Source organism: Papilio polytes, unplaced genomic scaffold (genome assembly GCF_000836215.1).
Source record: "Papilio polytes unplaced genomic scaffold, Ppol_1.0 DF824158.1, whole genome shotgun sequence".
Taxonomy (NCBI): Eukaryota; Metazoa; Arthropoda; class Insecta; order Lepidoptera; family Papilionidae; genus Papilio; species Papilio polytes.
In genome coordinates this window covers 3,000,901-3,024,516 of record NW_013525046.1, presented here as the reverse complement: position 1 = coordinate 3,024,516, position 23,616 = coordinate 3,000,901, and the positions used below count along the sequence as shown (strand labels likewise).

The 23,616-nt window shown below is 34.0% G+C and overlaps 1 protein-coding gene across 1 annotated transcript in view; it reads left to right on the top strand.

Moving 5' to 3' along the window:
• Positions 1–23,616, top strand: part of LOC106111641 (acetylcholine receptor subunit alpha-like 1) — a 165,044-nt gene that overhangs the window by 133,630 nt on the left and 7,798 nt on the right. The window contains exons 3-4 of the mRNA XM_013293777.1: positions 14,497–14,541; positions 22,843–22,952. Coding sequence (XP_013149231.1) covers positions 14,497–14,541; positions 22,843–22,952 — 155 coding nt within the window. The remainder of the gene's footprint in view (positions 1–14,496; positions 14,542–22,842; positions 22,953–23,616) is intronic.

The following is a 23,616-nucleotide window of genomic DNA, read 5'->3' as shown; positions in this document are numbered from 1 at the left end:
CGCTTCGCCATATTGGCGGATTCTAGTGGCCGCTTGCTCGTTTGCCACCTTTTGTTATAAAAAAAAAAATTAATGTATTTTTCATCAACTATTATTAACTATTTAGAGTAAATCTACTTAATAGATAAACTTTGAAATAACAATAGCTTAATACTTAATGGCGGACTGCCGAATAACATTTGTTCGAATTCCATTTTTTATTAACGAATAAAAAGGATGATTGTATATGTTTGTATCAGTGTTCATCATCATCATCATCACCAGCTCACTATACGTCCCCACCGAGGGGCTCGGAGCCTACCCTAATAAGGGGTGACTACGCCATAGTCAACCACGCTGGCTAAGTGCGGGTTGGTTGACTTCACACATATCTTTGAATTTCTTCGCCGATATGTGCAGGTAAATTATGTACATATGAAAATTCTAAAAAAATCACATTTGTACATGGCGGGATTCGAACCCAAGACCTGTAGATTACAAGTCAAGTGTTCAAACCACTGAGCCACCGACGCTCTATCAGTGTTCCGTCAGTGTAAACTCAAGTTATACAATAGTTGCAATATAATAGTCTAATAAGGCTTTTGTTTGGCCGAAAAATACTGTTAAAAATTATTCACACTGACATAATTTTTAAAATATTTAATTCTACGTTAAAACAGACTGAAAAAATGCACTAAGAGAAATACAATGATGTAATTAGGAGTTAAAAACAGTGTTCTGACCCAAAATCCTCTACGTAGCGCACTATTTTTATTTATTTTTTCTTCCGTTCTATCTCATTAACATTTCCAGCGGTTACTTTATGTTTGCCGCATAAAGCTTCGTTGCACTTAGTTTTACTTTGCAGACTAATGAGAAAATGTGAGCAATCTTGCCGTGTCCCTCTATTTTATAGTTTTAATAGTCCCAACTCAACCGTGTTAACGTAACGAAAAATAATAGCAAGGGTATACCGTAAGCTCTAAGCAATTGATCTTTGTGCAAATAAGAATTTACTTTGTAGAATAAACAAATGAATAAGCTATTTTACAAACCGAAGGATTTCCATTACTCTATATAAATGGATAGGCTATTGCTTTGTTCTAAAACGCACCTTTTGACGTTAATGACAGTCTATCACTATTATTACTTGGAAAACTCTGCACCGCGACCAATAGCAACCATCAGCGCCTAAATGACGAAAATCTAAAACACAAAATGCATGTCAGTGGATATTTTGGATTTCTAATTTGGTATTAACGTATTTTGCTGAATCTAGAGTGAGGTACACGATCTCTTTGGTAGAAAAACTGTTTGGGTTCTGCCAAAAGGGTGGCATGCTGGCCACCGACACCGTTACTTTTTACAATAAAAAAGATAAGTACAAACAGAAGAGAATTGCGCGGGAAGTGGATGTGTGATTAAAGGTACTTAATTCGTGATGACATTTAAAAAAAAGTTATATTCAACTATTTAAACACTTAAATATAAAGCAAAGAGTAGAATTATACAGAATGTTTTATATCTACTCGTAATATATTCGACCACGAATCTGTGAATCTTGCGTAATAGAGTTTCATATTAGAGCCGTATTCTGACAATGGCGCTGTCGTCGCATGTATTTCACGAGGGATGATTATTTCAAATCGTAAAACATACAGACGTATTTTGAGAATATATCATAAAATATCTTATAGACAAAAAACTATTGTGTTTTTTTTTTAGAAGCACATTGTAAATACGTTAATATGCTTATTATTCACGAAAATTGTCGTTCATTTTTAAATACAAGCATTATTTTTTTACATGTGAACTTTCTATAATTGTTTACTTTTTGTATTCACTAGCTTCCACCCGCAACTTTCCATGCGGTATTATAAAAAACAAATTTAAGTAACCTATGTGTTCTTCCAGACTCTATACATGCCCAATTTCATAAAAATCCGTTCAACAGTTTAGGCAAACTCTAACAAACATCCATCCATTCAAACTTTCGCATAACCGGAAAGTTTGCAATATAGTTAATCTAACAATATTTACACAAAATAAATAAATTTCCAGTACAATTGTAACAAATTGAGCATACCGCGAAACCATTCGTTGTATCGTACGTATGTTAGCCCCTCCCCTGTCATCCCCAGGGCAATATATTCCGCGTACACACGGGTTGCATTCCTCATTTCCCTGCTTGTTGACACTATAGAAATTAGGATCTTGACGTTGGTTTTAATATACCGTTGGTGTACGAGTATTGCTGTTAATATTACACTACTAATTTGAGAATGCATATTACTAGACACTAATAACTAATTTAATAACGTATGTTATGTAGTCGTATAGTAATAATTTATTATATTATTAAAAGATTTACTACAAATGTGTGAATATATTTTGGTTAAACCTTAATTTTAGTTCGACGTAAATATTTAGAGTGGATGTCAGATTTAACTTAGCGTAACTGTTGGTTTCCATTGTCGTAAAACTGGTATTAAAAATGGTATATTGTCATACCTATCATCCTATTTAAAAGAATAGTGGCTATATTATAAAGAGGAAAGATTTGTATTTTTGTATGTATTGAAATAACTCATAAACTGCTAGGCTGGTTTCAAAAGTTCTTTCACCTTTAAAAAGCTAAGTTATCAGTGAGTAACATAGGCTATATTTCTTAATTCCGCGGGAACAAAGTCGCGAGCAACAGCTAGTGATTTAATAAAAGTCTCAGCAGTTGAATAAAAGTCGAAAGGATAGTTTAAAAGTTTTAGAATTCTAAAAAAAATCGAGGAGTTAATTTTTTTCTAAAAAACGTTTAATGTTAAATTCCATTAATTCTGCCATATAAATCCCTGTTAAGGCAACAGTGGGTATCGAGTGACGTAGGGAGCCCAGTTTACTTTGAGCCCTCGGATTTAGAGGTAATCTGAGGCTGTTGATAAATGAGTGAGATGCGCAGTTTAATTTCTATCAACAAATATCGATTCAAATGCCTTTTTTATAACGAATCATTGCGCGAAGGTGATAAGGACTGTAACCAGACAGTAAAGATACATTCGTACTAACAGCGTTCAATTATAGGTTTTGAAATTAAGATAGTAGATTTGAGTATGGTAATATAAATATAAACTGTAATACAATTGACTAAAGTTGAAATTAAATTGAAATGAAGTTGAAATTAAGTTGAATGAAATCAACTGTAATACAGTTTATATCCTACCACTTGTATTAACATTAACGAAATAATCATACTAATATTATGAATAGGAAAACTTTTTGATTGTTTGTAATGAATAGGCTCAAAAACGACTGGACCGTTTTAAAAAATTCTTTCACCATTTGAAAGCTACATTATCCACGAGTAACATAGCATAATTTTATTTTAGAAAAAATTATATGAAGTAAAGTTTGTTTTAATTATTTTAATATATCCTGAGAACTTTTCTCAATGCATTGTTGGTAAAATATTTTTTTATTATGTTTGATCTCTCTGCTTACTAATAATAATAATTACCTTAATAAGGTTTGTTTTAAAATCGTTTAAAGCGTACTTTTTAGTAATTTTAAGTAAACGATCGAGTTTATCGTGTTGGAACACCTTAACTGCAAGCGGAATCAATGAGACGGCACGGTCGGGCCGATTCGGACGCGGGTTATCTCGCCGCGTCGTGTGGCACAACCCTAATTAAATTGGATGGGACGCCGAGTGCCGGCTCCGACGATGTTGGCCCAAATCTAATTTATTTGTATTTGCTCGCACGGAAGCATTAAGTTGTGATTCTTATGTAGCCCTCTGTGCTTAATCCGTTTATTTTAAACCTTTAAAAATTAACAGAACACAAAGATCTTTAGTCTTGGATTGCTGAAGTTTCCAATTATTAAACGTAACTGGGAAACCGACCTTAAGTAGATTAATACAGTAAGGGTTTGTCTTAGTGACCAATTAATAATTCTTATTCCGGCACTCCAGAACCCGCCTTTTTATTTTTGAAAACATTACAATTCTTTTTAACAACAAATTACAACTTAATAGTAGTAACATACCAATTTAAAAAATATGCCTTACATCAAAGTATAGTGAAAAATATTACGAAGCTACCGTAAAATTGCAAATTTTAATAATTCGTATATTTCTGTGAATTGTACCCATTGTAACTTTAAAAAATGTATATTAAAATTTAATAATTATTATGGTTTTTTAATTAAATTTTAAAGTTAATTTCTTTTAATATACATAAGAAAAGTAGGACACTCAAATATCTGAGCAGTAAACGGGCATGTTGCGTTACCAAAACTTTATAAGCTCAGCCAAGCGTTCAATTTAATTTAAGTCTACTTTCAAGATTACTTCGTGGCTATTTTTTTCGTTTATTCTACTTTCAAATAATATTTTGCATAAATAGAAACATTTGTTTTGTATTTTTAATTAAAACTCTTAAACATAAATTTCCCTCCCATTCTATTCTTATACGAAAATAGTGGAAGGGGAACGAGGACTTGGCGCTGGAGGAGACGCATAAGAAGGGGAAATATCCTCTATATGTGTGTTAAGTCCTTCGATTAAGGATAGGCAACGCATTTGCTATTGCGAATGTCTATGGGCAGCGGTCACTTCGCCATTTCGGCCGATTCAGGTGACCTTTTGCTCGTTTTCCACCTTTTGTAATCAAAAAAGGCACTATACAATGTTAACTTTCACACAGAATGTTCTGAAACTTTAGACCATTTCCATGGGAAACCATTTTCATTAATACTTGCAGTAAGGGCTGTCGAAATAAATGGCACGGTCCGCAACACCGAGGATGACCGTTAAAAAGCAATTAAAACTTTTATTTCGCATAAATGCTATTGTTCATTTAGAACAGGTGTAGATTTGATAACGGACTGACAGAATATTTTTATTTTTAATTGTAATATTTAACATGATACCCAACTTAATGGACTGTTAAAAATAAATGAGATTTTATAATTGGATTAGACACCCCTGCCTACATACGAGTTATTACCTTAGTTTACTAAATAATACTTTCTTATTTAAATCCTACTAATCTCGCCCCAGTATAGAAGAAACCTCAACGAAATTCTGTTGACGATGTATTTATCGCTTTACAAAAATACCAAAATGTTTGACTTAAAATACGCATACCTAGACTCTGTAGATCGAACAAAGCGTCCCTTTTACATACAAAATGTTTCCGGTCCGAAGTAAAATGAGAAACGAAAATAGAAATAAAAATTCCCTTTCAACAGATCGTTCGTTGATGCTTTTTCAGACTTTGATACTTTTACAAAACAGACTTTAATGCATTTGAATACTGAAACTAAATCACTTTAAGAGCTTTCTTTTCTTCTTTTATTATTTTAAATATCAATAGTGTAGACCATGAACTTATATTTGCAAAATCAATAACAAATAAGCAATATCAGGTAGAGTCCGCTTTAATTCTTCGCACTGTAGGGTCAGCTCGTCCGATGCAATACCACAAAAACACAGAAGACAGGCGTGAAGCAAAAGCAGTTCTATGTTTCGTCTGATAAGTACGAGTCGGTGACCTGATTTTAGTCTCTTTCCCTACACATTTCTTAAAAGAAAAGTGGATTTGACGATAAAGGAGTATGAGAAGGGGAAGTATCCTCTGTATGTGCGTATCCTTCTCAATCCATCTGTAATTGCTAATGTCTATGGGCAGCTGTCGCTTCGACATGCCAAATTTCTTGTTCGCAAGAGCGATATAAAAATATTAAGGAATTTTTGCCAATGCACAAATACAATCAAAGAAAACCATAACACGGAGACCGAAATCGGATAAAATTGCAAAAACTCCGCAACTTTTCAGATAAAAAATTAAACTGGCTGATGCATTTAACGTCTACATTCATAGTTCCAGATTGCGAACGGAACCCGTTGCCAATTGCTTCTGACCTATGACGAATGCAGCTGGAACAACGCCAGTACAATTCTATGTACAATGAAAAATCTCCCTTACTGCCCGGTCATGTACAATCATATAAATTCGTTTATTCGCTTCGCTTTTGGCCCAGTTGTTTTTCATTTTAATGCACAATAAATTATCTTCTTTTGGAATACAATATAACCAATTGAAACAAAAACAATCATAACCGTTTTTGCTTAAATTCCTATAGTATATTTTTTTCATAAGAGGGTAGCCAATGTGCAGACGGTCACTTGTATTCTCCAATAATAGCGACAGTTAATCATTAACTTCTGCCTTCGCAATGCGTTTCCCTTACTATGCGTTCCTCTGTCAAATGCACGTCCCCTTCCATCCATTCATTATAAGAGACTGATAGGAAGGAAACGAGGAGCCAAATTAGGCGTTCGACAAACACCCATCTGATAAAACGCATAATGTATTCTACTTCTAGTCTCTCTTCTCTTCTGTATGGTTATTTCACCGGACGTGCCATCCCATTCGTGGATATGTTACTGTGGGCTCTACCATTATTAATTTTTTAGTAACCGTTTAATGCAGAAACGACATTACTATTTACATACACAATCTGATTGTATATCGATTTTGACTTATTGCCAATAAAACTTTAAGAATTCGTGTTATTTCTCAATAAGGAACTTGCAATATCAAGCCTACGGTGTGCTTTACTTTTACCAACCAAACATCACTGATCCCTCGCAATAGTTTATCTACGTCAATGTTCTTCATAAAATTTATATAAGTAGGGTTCTTAGTGAACTGGCTAACGTAAACTATCTTGATCACGTGTACAAAGGAGGCTATGATGAAGGTTCGTTGTTATTAGAAACGTCGAGAACTCAGCCTTTTTATTTATGCCCGCCCCAACAAGGTCACCGTAAGTCAGCGTAACGATGGAAAAGGGATATATTCTTATCCTCCTGAGGCGTGATCGTAAAAAATCTTCCCTCTTTATTTTCTGCGGATGACGGCAAAATGGCGGCGCAAATCGTGCATGCTAATAAATATTCTTCAAAGCGTTTTATGTATACTTTTTAAATTATACTTTATGATATCAAAAACTAAATTCGAAATTCAGAACGTTAACGCAAAAGTAACCTAAAATATGAACTCCGATTAAATTAGTTTATTTATTGTCTACTAGCTTTCGCCTGCGACTCCATCTTGTGGAATTGAAAAAAAAGTGCGTAGCTTATATCTGCCTTACATCTATGCCGAATGTCATTGAGATTTCAGCTGTTTAGGCTAAAAACTTTAACAAACACCCATCTAAACTTTTCAATCTATAACATTAGAAATGGAATATTCCAGTAAAATTACTGAACAATTATTTATAGAATTTGACTAGTTTTTAATTTAACAGGTTTTCACTGTGTTTACACTTGTATTAAAACATGTTCTAACAATCTTTTTCGCTTAGAAAAGAACAGAGAAAGACAGGTGTATTGTCGTAACTAACCGTTGCGGAACATTTGCGGAACGGACACTAATTAGTACGTAACAACCGCAAGCCTAGTTACACGTGTGCATCCTAAGGAGCTTACAAAAGATTATCTCACCCTTCGAACACAAACGCCACTACTTATTGCGGCTTGTTTTCCCAGGACTTATTGGAGTTTTGTAACAAATAGTTAACTCATAAACAAAATAATATTGAAACACAAATGTTATCGACAAGCTTTTACACACGACTCCGTCTGCGTGAAATAATAAAAAAAGCAAGCAATTTACTAATATTTCTTTTACTATGCTCTAGGTTTGTAGGATATGGTTTACGATAACAGTCGAATGGCGGGATTCGAACCCTCGGCCACGTGATTGAAAATCCGTACCCCTAACAGTTAGGCTATCAGCACTAATTTAATGGTTGCAATTAAGGAATTCTTTTTAACACAATAAGGTGGCAAACGAGTAAACGGGGACCTAAATCTGCCAAACTGAAGAAGCGACCGTTGCCGATAGACAATTGCAATTGCAGATGCGTTGCCTACCCTAAGTCGACGGAGGAGGAGACGTACATTAATAGGATATATCCCCTTCTTATGCATCTCCTCCACCGTCAAATCCACTTTCCAATCCGATATTTCCCTTATAAGAGAATGGTGGAACGGGTAGAGGACTTAAATTAGGCCTCTGGCACAACACTCATCAAACGAAATGCAGAATTGCTTTAACTTCACGCCTGTCTTCTGTATGGTCGTGGTATTGCACCGAGCGAGCCGATTCAATCGTGCGAAGATGTTAAAAGAGCTCTACCACTGTTAACAGTTGTGTTTAGTTTACATTTATTTCAAATAAGTAAAGTACATTCACGTACATCAAATTAATTTTAAAGCTACTTGTTGAATACAATAAATGGTATACCGAATTACATACGTATTTCCATTAGTATCTTAATTTTGATACTTGAAGCGTTAAATGTGTGTAATTGTGTGAACTTAAGCGTATGCTTCACCCATTAATGTTCAAAGGAATTGATCTTTAAGCTCGGCAATCAGATGTGTTAACACTAATTACAATCTTAACATGAGTAATTAAAGTACGTTCGTCTTTTGTTTTGTCATAAAGTATATTACCCCAATAAATAAACACAGTTTTAAACACGTGTTTTAATTCTGACCGCAGCAGAATAATGGACATCAACGTTATATAGTTGCCTATGACATCTTCCAGACTGTGTTGTACTATGCGTAATTTAGTCAAGATTTGTTCTGCAGTTTAGGCTACAAACTCTTACAAACATCCATCCATCCAAACATACGCATTTATAAAATTAGTAAGATTACGCGTAGGCTTGTGTAATGCAATCTTGCTAAAATTATAAATCCGAAAGTTTGGATAGATGTATGTAAGAACACTTAAGCTACTTAATTTTGTTTTTTATAATTCCTGGCGAAGTCGCAGGCGAAACCTAGTGTATATTGGGAATAGATTTTAAATTAAACGATGTTTTACATTAGACATTTAAAATGAAAGTTATCGATAAATGCTAGTGATGTCGAGTAAACCCATCCCTAGTAAACCGCAAACAAAGGGGATATTCCGCACATTATTAAAAAGATGTCAACTTGTACTGGTCCGTTTGATTTATGATACGCTTTTGTGGTCTTAATAAAAGGAATTGTTGGAAATATAGCAAGAGCTCATTAGTGTAATAATAAATGACTACGGAATTGCTTTGGCAGACTTCTTAATCGTGTAAATGCTTAATTATCTTTGAGGCTTTCATTAGCTACGTTACGTACAGGATAGAAATTAGTAATGTCACCTTTGAAGTTGATGCCGCGAGTTAACAAGATTCAAGATAGTTATATTAATGTTTTAATTTTTAGGTAACGTAGGCTTGCTTTGAATTTAAAAATGAATTACAAATGTTAAATTAATACGCTAATCTTACTAATACATAATGTTCGTAAAATACGGGTTTCTTACCACGATTGAATTGTTATAGCTCCCGTAAGATACCCGTATCTTACGAACATTATATTTGTAAAAACAACGACAGTTTAAAGTTATATAATATGCGATAGTTTATAGGGATGAATGTTTGTTAGAGTTTGTAGCCTAAACTGCTGAAGGGATATGGATGAAATTTGGCGTGTAGAAGAAAGTCTGGAAGAACACATAAGCTGCTTCTTTTGTTTTATTTATTCCACGCGGTCGCTACCAAAAGCTAGTAGCCTTGTAAAGGAGCCAATTATTGATCTCATGGTCGAGGGTTTGAATCTCACCATTCGATTATTCGTAAACCAATTTTAGTATTATTAGTAAGATGTACATTTATAATAAAATGAAATTTAAATCTGAAACTCAGTTGTTATAATTAGTTTAGGAGACAGAGCCCCATTGAATGTAAAAATGTATAATATTTTTGTCAAATAAATAGTTGTTTCATCTACATGTTTGTACTTTTATTATCAACAACTTTCAACTAACAAACTGTTATGCAATGTAATAATGAGTGAAAATTCAACAATTTTAAATTACATTTTACTGAAATTTACCGTTAAATTTTAAACTTTACCTAAACTAATCTACGTTGTTAATAAAATAAACAAGTCTAAATAATTGAAAACTCGACCCTTCGAACTTCCATCTCAACCCTTTTACCGAAAGCATTTTCTAAATGTATTCTTATAAAGGAATATTATGTTATGAACGCGTACAATTTCCACAAACGCTCTCTTTGCATTTTCTAAATTTTGTACATGCTACGTCTTTATACTTTACTAGCTGTTGCTAGTGACTTCGCCCGCGTAAAATTAAAATAAAAATAGTAAAAATGTAAGCTATGTTACTCAGTAATAATGTAGCTTTTGATAATGTTAAAAGAATTTGGATTCCGACAAGTAGTTTTTGAGTTATTTTAATTCATACAAAAATACCAATCTTCCTTCTTTTTAATATTAGTGTAGAATACAATCCCCTTTAGGCTCTCATCTGATAAAACCCTTAAGGGTATGTGACTAAAAAAATACGAATACCTCTTACGCAATAATATTTTGGCATAAACAGTTTTTTTTTAATAGCTCCTGACTCATCTCCACAAATGAAATACCTATTCTGTAATTTTATTTTATTGGTACAAAACTTATCATACTAATATTATAAATGCGAAAGATTAGATGGATGGATGTTTGTTAGAGTTTGTAGCCTAAACGGATGAACCGATTTTGATCAAAATTGGTACAGATGTAGAGGATAGTATGGAAGTACACATAGGCTATTCACTTTTGTTTTTTTATTCCACGCGGACGGAGTCGCGGGCGAAAACTAGTATCAAAATAAATTAATAATTAGGAATGTTTTCAGTGTACTCTATAATTCACAAATGTGTTACATCATAGTAAGTATGCTGGACGGCTTCTGTTATAATTAATCTTCAGCTTAATCCCATAAGTACGTTACTTATCTAGTAACTTAACTTGCGTTCTAATTATTTAACTAGTATAAGTACTCATATATTCCTTTTATATTTGAACCTTTTCTTTGTTTATTCCTTCTTCAATCAGTAAGTAAAGAAAATTTTTTAAACTCAAGAAGTGAAATGGGCTAGTGGTTTTAGTTACTCCCTTCATTCGACTCTTAGGTATTCTAACCAGGATTATCACTGTATATTTAAGATTGCAAGCAACGCCATCTATTATAAGAATATGAAAATAAAACTATTTGGTCCTTTTCAGCTTTCAACCTATTAACTTTTATCACATTAATTTATAATATGTGACTTCTATTCCCAGTTCTCAGTAAATCACTAACGAGATAAGAAGTTCGTGGAATAGTTGGCTTGCGCCCAATCTCAGGCTTTACGCCGAGAACTTAAGAATTCTCGGTAATTGTCGCCGCTAATCAACGCTCTAGAAATTTCTAGAATTCCCTCGATATCTGTTCGAGAACATTTAACACGGATAGTGGAAACTTTTAATTTGAGATGTTATGAGATGAAAAAAAGTTTATGAGCCATGAATAATTTTGTTTAACTAATAAGAAATCTTTTAAAAGAATAGTGAAGCTAAAGCGTACTTCTTTGTTGCGTTTAAGACTTTAAAGTCTCTTAAAAAAGACCAGTAGTAGCACAGATATTCCCTTTTTAGGAAACTCGCAACTAGAATAGTTCTTTACTCTGTACACTTCAAAAAGGAAAAATATCTCTTTAATTTAATTAACCATTTTAATAAGTAACGTTTGCCCGACAATTGCTTCTAAAACAACTCTTATTTCACTCGGTCGCGAGCTCACGGAGCCTGGCTGACCTCGAGTCATCCAATTACAAAGTTTAATTACTCATCAGCTGCGTTCGCGACTCTGTCGTGCTGTACAAGTTCACCGTTTTGACTTTGTGAATACTAAAGTAGCACAAAGGCGGTGATAATGTTTCTAATTCTGCAACTAAAAGCGCTCGGGAATTCAGCAAATGCTCTTCGGTGTTGGTTTTTGTGCCGTTGCAAATTAGTAACCCATAGAAGACTTATGGCCTGTCCCACCACTGGCAGATAGAGACTCTCATAGCTTAAAAATGACATCATTGTCAGATAAGGTAACAAAACGCGATATTCCATCACAAAGATTGCTATCACACAATTTACACTTTGGTGGGACAGACCCTTTAAGTCACTGGGATGTGATTAATCAGTGAAATTGCCGTTTTTCTGGATAATAATTGCATCTCAATTCGAGATAAGTGTGCAATTCATGCAACCAAAAGCAAAGAAACCGTTTCCAGATTGTGGTACTTCTGTTTGTTTGTGAATTGTGGATCTTTTATCTCCAATAAATCTGAAAAGAAGATTCATATGTGATGCTGACGGCACGTACTTAATGTTTGACTATATACAATTATTAGGTGTCGTTGATATTCTAGTATTATATTTTAACAGTTGAAGTATTTAGAAAACTATAGGAACTTTCTTTCCGTAAAGGAAACCATGAGGAGTCATTCTAATCGTGTTTTCCCTTTCGGCCTTTAATATATTCGAGGAAAAAATAAATTGCTCATGAAAGCATTTGTGGTTGATAAAAATGGAAATACGATACCCAAAGGACGTCCCTTACATTTGATTAAAGATATCGAAAATCTTTTCTGTTAGCAATGCTATAAATGCGCGGAGGGCGGAATTCAAATAAACTAGTTTGAGGGGAACTATAGATTACTTTAGTTTTACGTATTCCAATATTTGGAATGGCAATGATTTATTTTAGAAAATTGCCAGCTCTAAAACTATACCATGAGTTTTAAAACATTTTTTAAACAATAGATGGCACTAATCAATTTCGTAATTGTACAGTACTAGTCTACTATAGAATAAAAGTAATCCATGCCTATATAAACAAGGAAAATTAGTTTCTACCAATTAATGTCTAATCGAATTTGTCGTTTCTTCTTGACACTTTATAGAAGAGGGTAGGTAAATGAAAATCGCGTGTGAGGGAGGACAGTGTTGACATGTCATTAAACTTTATAATTGGCTTGAGCGAGGGGCGACGGGGTCGGGATGTCGGCCGGTCGATATCACCCAACGAGAAAGATGCCGAGTGTTATTTTTCACACGAAGACGGAAATGTGTCAGCAGTAGACATTGCAGTACATTATGTTTAGCACATACGTTGACCCCTAGACAAAACCTTTCGGCTAGAGATGTCGTTATTAGAAATATATCTGAAGCTCTTATCTTTCGATATGCATTTGACATTTTGATCTTCTACGAAAGAGTTAGTTACACTAATAGAATCTTACTTTGTTTACGGGATTTACTTTTTGACGAGAAATGTGCCAAGTGAGCGTTGAAACACTGTCTATTGTTTATCCTAGAATTCTACCCTCGTGTGAAACTAGTATTACGGTCATTGAGATTTTAGCGCAGCGCTCCACTTGACATGCAAATTGAATTTCACTTTTTAGACCGGGTTAGAGGTGAAGTGTAATGTACTACGTACAGTTCAACTTAGTTAATCCTATTTTTGACAGTTGAATAAAGGTGAGTTTTCATATAGTGCAATAAGGTTTTGTGGACAATAAATGTGTATTAAGTTACGCTAGGATATGCTTAAGAAGGAGTGAACTCAGATATGAGTAATAGAGATGTATGGAACAGCAGAATAGTGTGCCGATGATGATGATGATGATGATGATGATGATGATGATGATGATCATTATTATGAAAGTGTGACTTAAAAGTTATTGAAAGGTCTATATCAAACTATAGCAGACTACTTGTATTTAGAGGCTGACCTCTATAGGTAAAGTCAAGCAGAGCGATTGTATAATATTGTCATTTTAAATACGTTAAATAAGAATCTCTACAACAATAAATTGAAAAAAAGTTCTATCATGTAGAGAGTTCAAGATTCCTTTAAAGTTACTCTAAGCTACTACTACGCTCTCGTACAAAATTGCATTCCGCTATCTCGTATGAACGCAGAGCCTTTAGTGATTTCTTTGTAATCTTTCGTATCAGTTACTCTTAAATGTTGAAAATTAAGATGGATCTTTTCCCGTATTTACGCTGTTACTTTTTGACCAACTTCCCAAAAAGAGGTACTAAATTCGTCTGTATGTTTTTTATGTGTTACGGCATAACTCCGCCGTTAATGACCCGATTTTGATAATTCTTTTTATCCGAAAGGTAGTGCTTGCAGGTAGGTCCCATTTTTTGTTTGATTTTTGGAGTCAAAGACGTAGTTAAATAGTTTAGCTTAAAATCGCGTGACGAAATTTGGGTTCTTTTTTTCTTTCTTTTATGTGGTCGATGTCTAGTTTAAAAAAGATATAATTTTACTTTTTAGATAGAATAAGACGTATTCGAAAGTAATTTAAATTAAATCGACTTGAAACGTTAACACGCTAACTCCAATCGCAAAGTAATATCTAAAGGAAGTTTCTCTTTTCTTAAACTATAAAATACGTTGAATATCAGTAACTAGTTGGTTTTAAATTGTTTTAATTGATTTCAAACTTTTTAACTTTATCCAGTATTATTATACGATTGAAAGCTATAAATTATCTTACAAAAAGATGTTACACATTTCTAAAAATATAAAATTTATTAATATAAGTTTTTTCTCTTTTCAGAATCTGAAGAATCAAATAATGACTACGAACGTGTGGGTAGAACAGGTGAGTTTTTTAACACAAAACTTAGAGCCTTAGACTAGATTATCGCACAAATGTTGCGCGATTGTCAATTGTTTCGCAGTTCTTTTTTTTTTTTATAACATAAGGTGGCAAACGAGCAAGCGGCCACCTGAAATCGCCAAAATGGCGAAGCGACCGCTGCCCATAGACATCCGCAATTGCAGATGCGTTGCCTACCCTTATCCGACGGAGGAGGAGACGCACATAAAGAGGATATTTCCCCTTCCTATGCATCTCCACCGACAAATCCACTTCCTCTTCCCAACCTCTCTTTATAAGAAAAGGGTGGTAAAGGGAAAGGGACTTAAATGAGGCCTCCGGCACCACACTCACATCAGACGAAACACGGAATTGCTTCCATTTCACGCCTGTCTTCTGTGTGGTCGTGGTATTACACCGGGCGTGCCGGCCCATTCGTGTGAAGATGTTAAAGCGGGCACTTCCACTGTTAAAGTTCAACTGTTTAGTTGCACAAATAAAGTAAAGTAGTGTATAGAGGTGCCATATAAGCTCATAGGAATCAAAGCAAGACTAAACAGTTGTGCGATAGATTAGTTTCAGGTGTGCGCACGCTCTTAATATTGTCTTATCAGTAATTTTGCATAATAACATCTTAGGATTAAAACCTAGTTATTCAGACCACTGAAAAAAAAATGAATTCTTTTGATTGATGAAATTGTCCATCACATCGATTGTTCAAACACTCAAATTTAACTTCGACACTTCACTTGAAGGCCACTTCAATGAATCCTCAAAACAACTTAAAGCCCCTTAAGTCGCCGTTTCCGCAAAAAGAACGTCGATTATAAAACAATATTGTTCAATAAAGTTTATACCATAACCCCAGAAAGCTAACAAGAATAAAGCACGTTACAATTGTTTTTTTTTTTGTCAAACTACATATTCGTTAAGCTATTTGATACAAATGTCAAATTTAGCTAACAATCGTTTACTAACACAGACAGTTAAACAAAGGATGTGTGGGGTAACACGAATGGATAAGATACGAAATGAGTATATTAGAGGAAGTTTGAGAGTAGCCCCCGTAGTAGAGTAGGTATGGAGTAAAAGGTTAGCATGGTATGGGCATGTTATGCGGAGGGATGAATCGCATGTGACAAGGAGAACGTTAGTTATGAGTGTGGAAGGGTACATCGGTAGAGGTAGACCTAGAAAGACATGGATGGATTGTGAAAAGGTGACATGATCAAAAAGGGAGTGATGACTGAGATGACGTATGATAGAGTTATATGGAGGACAAAAACCTGTTGCGACAACCCTACGGGAGTATAAGGGGATGATGATGATGACAGACAGTTAAACAAAGAATATACACGTCTGCAATGTACAAAAAGACTTGTATTAAATGTGTTTCTTAACTCTATTAACAGTTATCTTAAATCACTAGCTTCAAATTTATTAAAATATATTCCACGTTTATTTTCAGTGGAAACACAAATTTTGCTGAGAGCTCCCGAGCTTGATAAACAAATTATGTCGATTCGTGAACTTCTTTGTAGAGCCTGTTAACCTAATCTTATTAATTATGTATGATCACGAAGTTAAAATTACGAAGGCGTGGGCTTTCAACTGAGTCGTGATCGACAAACAAATTTGAAGTAACCCCCACGAAATGTAAGGATTACAGTCCTTGAAATAACTGGGTTATCTCCTTTGTATTTTCTACTGCATTGATTAAAAGAAACACAATAAACAAATCACTTTAGAACCGCTTTCTATTGAGATCGGTTACGTTTTCGATGGACAGAGATTAAGACAGAAAACAATATTACCTTTGTCTGATCATCACCTCCCCAGTCAAATTTTCTCTTCCAAACCCTCTAGAAGTCATTCAATAGTTCTTTGCCGAAAATACCTCTATTTCTAGACTATATTTTGTGAGGTTATGTTCGTTAAATTAGCCTTTATATTTAAGGAGTCGAATTTTTTTTTTAATTAAATGATTATATCAAAAAGCAGTGTTAAGTTAGAGTAGATAATGAATTTGTAACAAGTATTAAAGTCGATAGCTCAGTGGAAGCACGTCCGCCTCTACAATATATCAAATCTGTGACAAATGGTGGCCGTCACTGAAATTGTGACGTCACACCCTGCCGTGAAAGGAACCGAACGTCCCTTTTTCCGATGTCGCCTTGTCAGGTTTCAACATGACTAATAGATTGTCAATATATGTTCCATTTACTTTCCCTTTTAGGGTAACTTACGAGCGCTGTGATGGGATAATTCGTCTCTAAATAAATAATTACTGCACTTTTACTGTCCCACTTGGTCACTACAGACCTTCGTGGTATTTAACAAACAACTCTTTAGTGAAGAAAGTGTTCTTTTTAATACAAGCTATGAATTTCAATTTTGAAGGTTTATCGCGAAAGTTTATGTGCCAGTTGCCAGAACTTATTCGTAACGTAATGGACATAATTTGTATAAGATTTGATAGTGTACAGCCGGTAGGGATGCTGCACAATTCTAATACAAATTTTATCGATGACGTTAGAAATTGTCACCAATATTCGTAATAAGTCCTCGGATTTATTCGCTACATTTGAAAGTTGTTTAGTTTTATTAGTCGAAAATATTAAGTGTACAGTAGTGTTAATTTGAATAAGGTAATTTGAACCAATAAAGTAACGGAATGCAGAGGTAAATAATACATTTAAAAATAAAAACACAGTAACAAATGAATGTTTAATACGGACGCGGGCTTTTATTTTCTTTAAAAGGATTATACGTTATTTGCTCTAACAAAGTAACACGTGTACGATCTCTGAGTAATTCTTTTCAATTTCGTTCCGTGTCTCTTTACTCTGGAGATGTTTGTCGCTGAGTTAACTTTGAGTGCCGCAAGACTTTTATTTCCTGTAGATATTTCCTAGAATTTTGTCTTACAAAGTTTTTAATGATACTTTTTAGGAGCGCGCACACCTTTGACTAAACTATTGTACAACTGTTTAGTCGCGCTTTGATTCTTTTTAGTTTTTAAGTTGTCGTTGTACTCGATTTTTAGTTGTGCAAACAGTTGAATTGGCTGCGAAACAATCGACATTCGCACAACTGTTTAGTCTAAGGTGTGCGCCAGCTCTAAAGTAAACTTAAGTTAACTATCTTTATTCCTTTTATTTTATTTCACGGAACGAAAGATTACATTCCGTAACTTCGGAAACAAGTCCGTCCGCATAAATATCATAAAGTCAGTTTTGTTGATGTCGGCATTTTTATTACGACGCACAACTACTTTTTTGAGGCGAGAAAAACTTGATCATTCTCTAGAGGGGATGAAGAATAGGGAGAAAGGAATATAATTCATCATAAGGGATGAAAAGAATGTTTGTTGGTAGTTCGATAAATGTGAAGAAATAACATGATAAATGATGGTTAACAAACGATTTTACGAATAAAGAATGAAAAGTATTTTTTTATAGTTATGTATTTAATGAAATGTAACAAGAAAGTTACTTCAGTTTAAGTTAAGTTTAACTGCCAATAGTCTAATGGTTTAGAATAAGGACTACCGATCTTGCTGTCAAGGTTTTGAATCCAGACATATTGTCGTAAACCATATCCTACCACGAGCTTAGAGTTTATTTGGAATGGTTAAAGGAAATATTAGTAAAGGAACAAAATCTACTAATGTTTTCTCGTATAAAATAAAAAAATATTCAGAACCTTGACGTTTACAATTTAATTGAACGCTATAGTCAACCTTTTTGTTAAATTGATTGGCAGATCAAATGTAGTCATGACTATCCTGTCATGTTACTTCTTACTAATATTAAATGCGAAAGTTTATATGGATGTTTGTTTCTACGTTTCTCCAGAAAGGCTGAACGTATCTGTATGAAATTTAGCGTAGATGTATAGTCTGGAAGAACACATAAACCAACCATATTTTTTATTTAAAAAAAACTAGCGACATCTAGTAAGACATAAAATTGGAACTATCATACTCGTCTTTCTAGCATTTTTGATATGTAGTAAATTTACAGTTTCATATATCTTATACGACAGGAACATTGGTACGAAGTGTCAATTCCAATATCGACGTAACTTTACACTTTATACCAAGGGAATATACCGTACATGTTTATGTTACGTGAATTTTTCGCCAGTTCTGTTCCTTTCGTGTCATAAATCATTTCTCGGTTTAGGCAGAGCTTAGTCGAGGAATAACTCGATTTGACAGCACGCTCGTGTCAAACCACGCATAGAAATAAACTACTGGTTATGTTTTGGGGTTTGATATATGCTTTCAAATAAATATTAGCTATTTAGAGGCGACTTTATTCTTTTCCTTTTAATCTATCTATATCTATACTTAATATAATAAAACGTAAACACGCACTATTTTAACAGTGGTAGTGCCCGCTTTAACATCTTAGCACTAATAGGCCGGCACGCCCGGCGTAATACCACGACCACACAGAAGACAGGCGTGAAATGGAAGTAATTCCGTGTTTCGTCTGATGAGTGTGGTGCCGGAGGCCTAATTTAAGTCCCTTTCTCTTTACCACTATTTTCTTATAATGAAAGGATGGGAAAAGGAAGTGGATTTGACGGAGGAGGAGATACATAGAAAGGGGAGATATCCTCTTTATGTGCGTCTCCTCCTCTGTCGGATAAGGGTAGGCAACGCATCTGCAATTGCGGGTGTCTATGGGCAGCGGTCGCTTCGCCATTTTGGCGGATTCAGGTGACCGCTTGCTCGTTTGCCACCTTATGTTATAAAAAAAAAACGTGCTGTCAGCAATCACAGCATATTTAAGAAAGATTCTTTCTTTAAAAAAAAACTCAACACTAACGACAGGCTTTAGCCAATACATTTTCACGCTATTAAACTTAGGGGGTATACAAATTGAAAAAAACCTTAATGTGGGAAAGGGACCATAAACTACGAGCTGACAATATATAGCGGTAATTGTTATCCAACGTTATTTGTGTATTTGAATTTTGACATTTGCAATTGAGAATTTGACAAATGTAAACAATAAAATAAAGTTTTCATAATTTCTTGCGGATGAAGTCACAGAAGAACAGCTAGTTAAAAATTACAATTTATAATGTGATAAATCTAATTTGACGTCATCTATGTCTGACGTCACGGAATACTAAATTCTATCAAGTTTTATTTACAAATTTTATTCAACAAATTCCCTTTGAGTGAAGACAGTGTAGACAAAATTTTAATTGAGTTGAAGCAATTGTAATTACGTCTAACACGACCTACTGAGCTTGCCAAAATAATAATTGAGTTTTCATACTGCGGCTGTTAGGGGTACAGTTTTGTTTTAGACGTTTCACAAGACTGTTGTGTTCGCCAAATTGTCTCGCAATTTAATTCCCTTGAAACTTCAAAATCTAATTCTGACTACGTTTCTTAGAATTTTAATTCCGACGTGATGAAAATTCTGAGTTTGCAAGGTTAAGAATAATTAAGCTTTCTGATTTTTTACGATTTTACAATATGCAGAAAGAGTACATTTTAATTGAAATTAAAACTTACTGTTAATTAAATTCATAACTAATTAGTTCTAATTTGATTTGTACTTTATGAATTGTAAAGAAATTAATTTACCTTAATAACACGATTTATCAATAATTTAAATATGCCATAATATATTTATTTTAATAAGAGCGTCGGTGGCTCAGAGGTTTGAAAACTTGACTTGTAATCTACAGGTCTTGGGTTCGAATCCCGCCGTACTAATGTGATTTTCGATTTTTAGAATTTTCATATGTACATAATTTACCCGATGTTCTTACGGTGAAGGAAAACATCGTGATGCAACCTGCACGTATCGGCGAAGAAATTCAAAGATATGTGTGAAGTCAACCAACCCGCACTGGGCCAGCGTGGTTGACTATGGCCTAGTCACCCCTTATTAGGGTAGGCTCCGAACCCCTCGGTGGGGACATATAGTGAGCTGGTGATGATGATGATATAACATTTACAACCATTTTAGTAATAAAATGGATAAAATTTTATGAACAGTTTCGGAGAAATCACTCAATATTTTATACAATATAAATACAAATAAATACTCCTACTTTGACCTTTACAAAACAATTGTGAAATCAATCCTTTTTGAGATTCTGTTTGATTGGTTTTTCTACCAAAGAAGCCTTTCAGAGTTATTGAATTCTCTCATTGTCTATTATTACTTTGATGTTAGATTTTATAACGATTGGAGTTTTATATTATTACAATTAAATAAATAAATTTCTACATATCAAATATTTTTACAAATAATGTCAACTTAAGGATAACTAGAAAAAGTATTAAATACACGATTTTTTAACATCTCTTATTGAATGATCAAATGGTATTTTGAAATACAAACAAATTTAGTTAAAAATTACCGTTTAATAAATTAGAATTAAGTAAGCTGACACCTCATTTAATTAGAAAACTCAACTAACCTTTGTCCTAACTAACCTTTTGTCAAAGCGGGAATAATAGGAATCATGTTAAAATCCCTTTCTTTAAAATAAAGCGGGCGTTACGCAACATAGAAGGTCTTTAGTAACCCTGTTAAAGCGACCTCTGTTGTTACCAAACGCAAGCGAAAAATGGCCAAGTCTATTTTCACTTAGAGACCCTGCCTTCCAATTGACAGACCCCGAGGCCGGAAACTAATAAGACACCGCAATTTCCGACGCCTAACCACGGCTCTAGCAAACGGTCTTCATTTTATACGCCCTTCGGCAAAAACTCTCACTTAAGAATGCCTTTAAGGTCGCTTCAACGCACTTCGAACTTAAATGAAAATCCAATGTTAGAAAGAATTCTATAAACAAATATAAAATATTCTCTTTTTAAATGATCCTTTGATGTTAAACGTCTCAATGTATTTGATCCGTGTTTTCCTCGTTTGTAAATGGATTACAATTCTTGATACTTTTGATAACAACATCAAGGGTATTTTCTGATTCATTTATAATTTTCTTTAATCAATCAAATAGAAGTTGGAATGTTCTAGCAAAATCTATAAGGTTCCCTACATCGTCGCACCTGTGTTTATATGTGGAAGTTAATGTACGTGTGTTATGTAAGTGTGTATGTGTGTTATGTATGAATGTTAAGTGTAATTGTGGAGTATTTTAGCAAAATCTATAAGATTCCCTACAATTTTTCTTTTAACCATCTAATGATTAAAATATGTCGTAAATACATATGTCTTTATTTTTAGTACATTGAAATTTTCACATACGTTTTTATTTGAAATAAATAAATAAATAAACAAAAAACCTCTTTATTGCGATCCAAGAATATACACAGAGTTATACAAAATAAAAAAACATACATGAAAAATTGTAACAGATGGCAAAAATGGGAGGCTCAGCTTAACCAATACTGGTTGAGATCCAGTGTCGAGCTGGTTTTCAGCCCCTTCCCAAGATGTAAAAGGAAGCGTAGATAGTCGGAGGTCGCTATACACTAGTAATAAAATAATAATAGTAATCCATATTCATTTTATCTTCAACAATTTAAATTAGTTCTATCTTAATGAAATTTGTAACTTACAAAGAGTTGGCGTCTTGATTAACTTTGTGAATTAGTTTTACGTTGGTTTGCATTAATTTTACTGACAGAAATCCATTAATTAGTCTCTTATACCCGGATTACATACACGTGTTAGGGATTGCCTCATAAATATTCATATATTTTCTATTATTTCTTCATCTTACTAATATTATAAATGCGAGAGTTTAGATGGATGGATAGATGGGTGAAAGTTTGTTAGTTTTGGAGTTTGTAACCAAGACTTCTGAACCGATCTCGATGAGATTTGACATAGATGTAGAACACAATCTCGAGGAACACAAAGGCTGTTCATTTTTTTTATTCCATACTGAAGAAATCTCGGATAAAGCCAGTATTTTATATGTTATATTGCAAGAGCCACAATTTCTTATTCTATTCATCATTTACTCTCAACTTTAACTACCGGTATGAAATCAAAACCATAGACGACATTCTTCTATCTATACTTAATATTATAAAGAGGAAAAATTTGATTGCAATGAAATAGCTCGAAAACTACTGCACCGATTAAAAAAAATCACCATTAAAGAGCTACGTTATTAGTGATTAGCATAGGCTATGTTTTATATTATTTTTTAATTTCAAGCGGACGGAGTCGCGGGCGAAAGCTAGTAATAAATAAATTATGGCCTTCAAACAATGTCAAGCAGATCTTTTAAACATGTTAGTTGGCAGTGAAAACAGTAGTGTCGTTTATAATTCAATGTCTTTAATATTAACAGGAGTGGAACGACTACAAACTGAAGTGGAACCCGGACGACTATGGGGGAGTGGACACGCTGCACGTGCCTTCAGAACACATTTGGCTACCGGATATCGTGCTCTATAACAAGTAAGTTAAAATAAATAATCCTTTGAATAAACTTCTTCTATAGCTCTACAGCCTTTTGTGCGCATTGGCTTGATCCAGCAACTTCTTCCATTTCGGCCTATCTCCGACCACGGTCCTCCAGTTTGCTATGAGAACGTTTTTCGCATCTCGATTTACTTTGAATAACAACCAGTATACTATTCTTCGTCGTAATGTACAGGCAGATTTAAACAAATAAATTATATCAACAGTTGACTTTGCCATAAACGGTCAGTGGTTCACAATTGTTAAAAATCAACTACTTAGACCTGTCCTTGTATGACCGTCCTTACTATGCCTAGTTCCTAGTTGATCGTTTTTAAAATCGCAGAGGGCGTTAGTAGCGCTAGATGGCGTTACTGTGTTACATTTTTTAATGTTTATTAATTTACCTTGAATTTCTATGTGTTTTAATAAAATTAAGTTTTTGGCATTTAAAAAATTTAATTTAATTTGCTAAGTCTTTTATAAAATTAGCAACGGAACTATCTAGACAAATTAAAATCATTTAAAACGTTCAGTGAATACTAGAAGTAGAATGAATCATTGTAATGGAGAGATAAAAAATAAATTTATCATATTAAATCATAGCTTAGTTTGACGTCGAGTGATCGATGTTTTGCGGATAACTGCATTGGCGTTCATA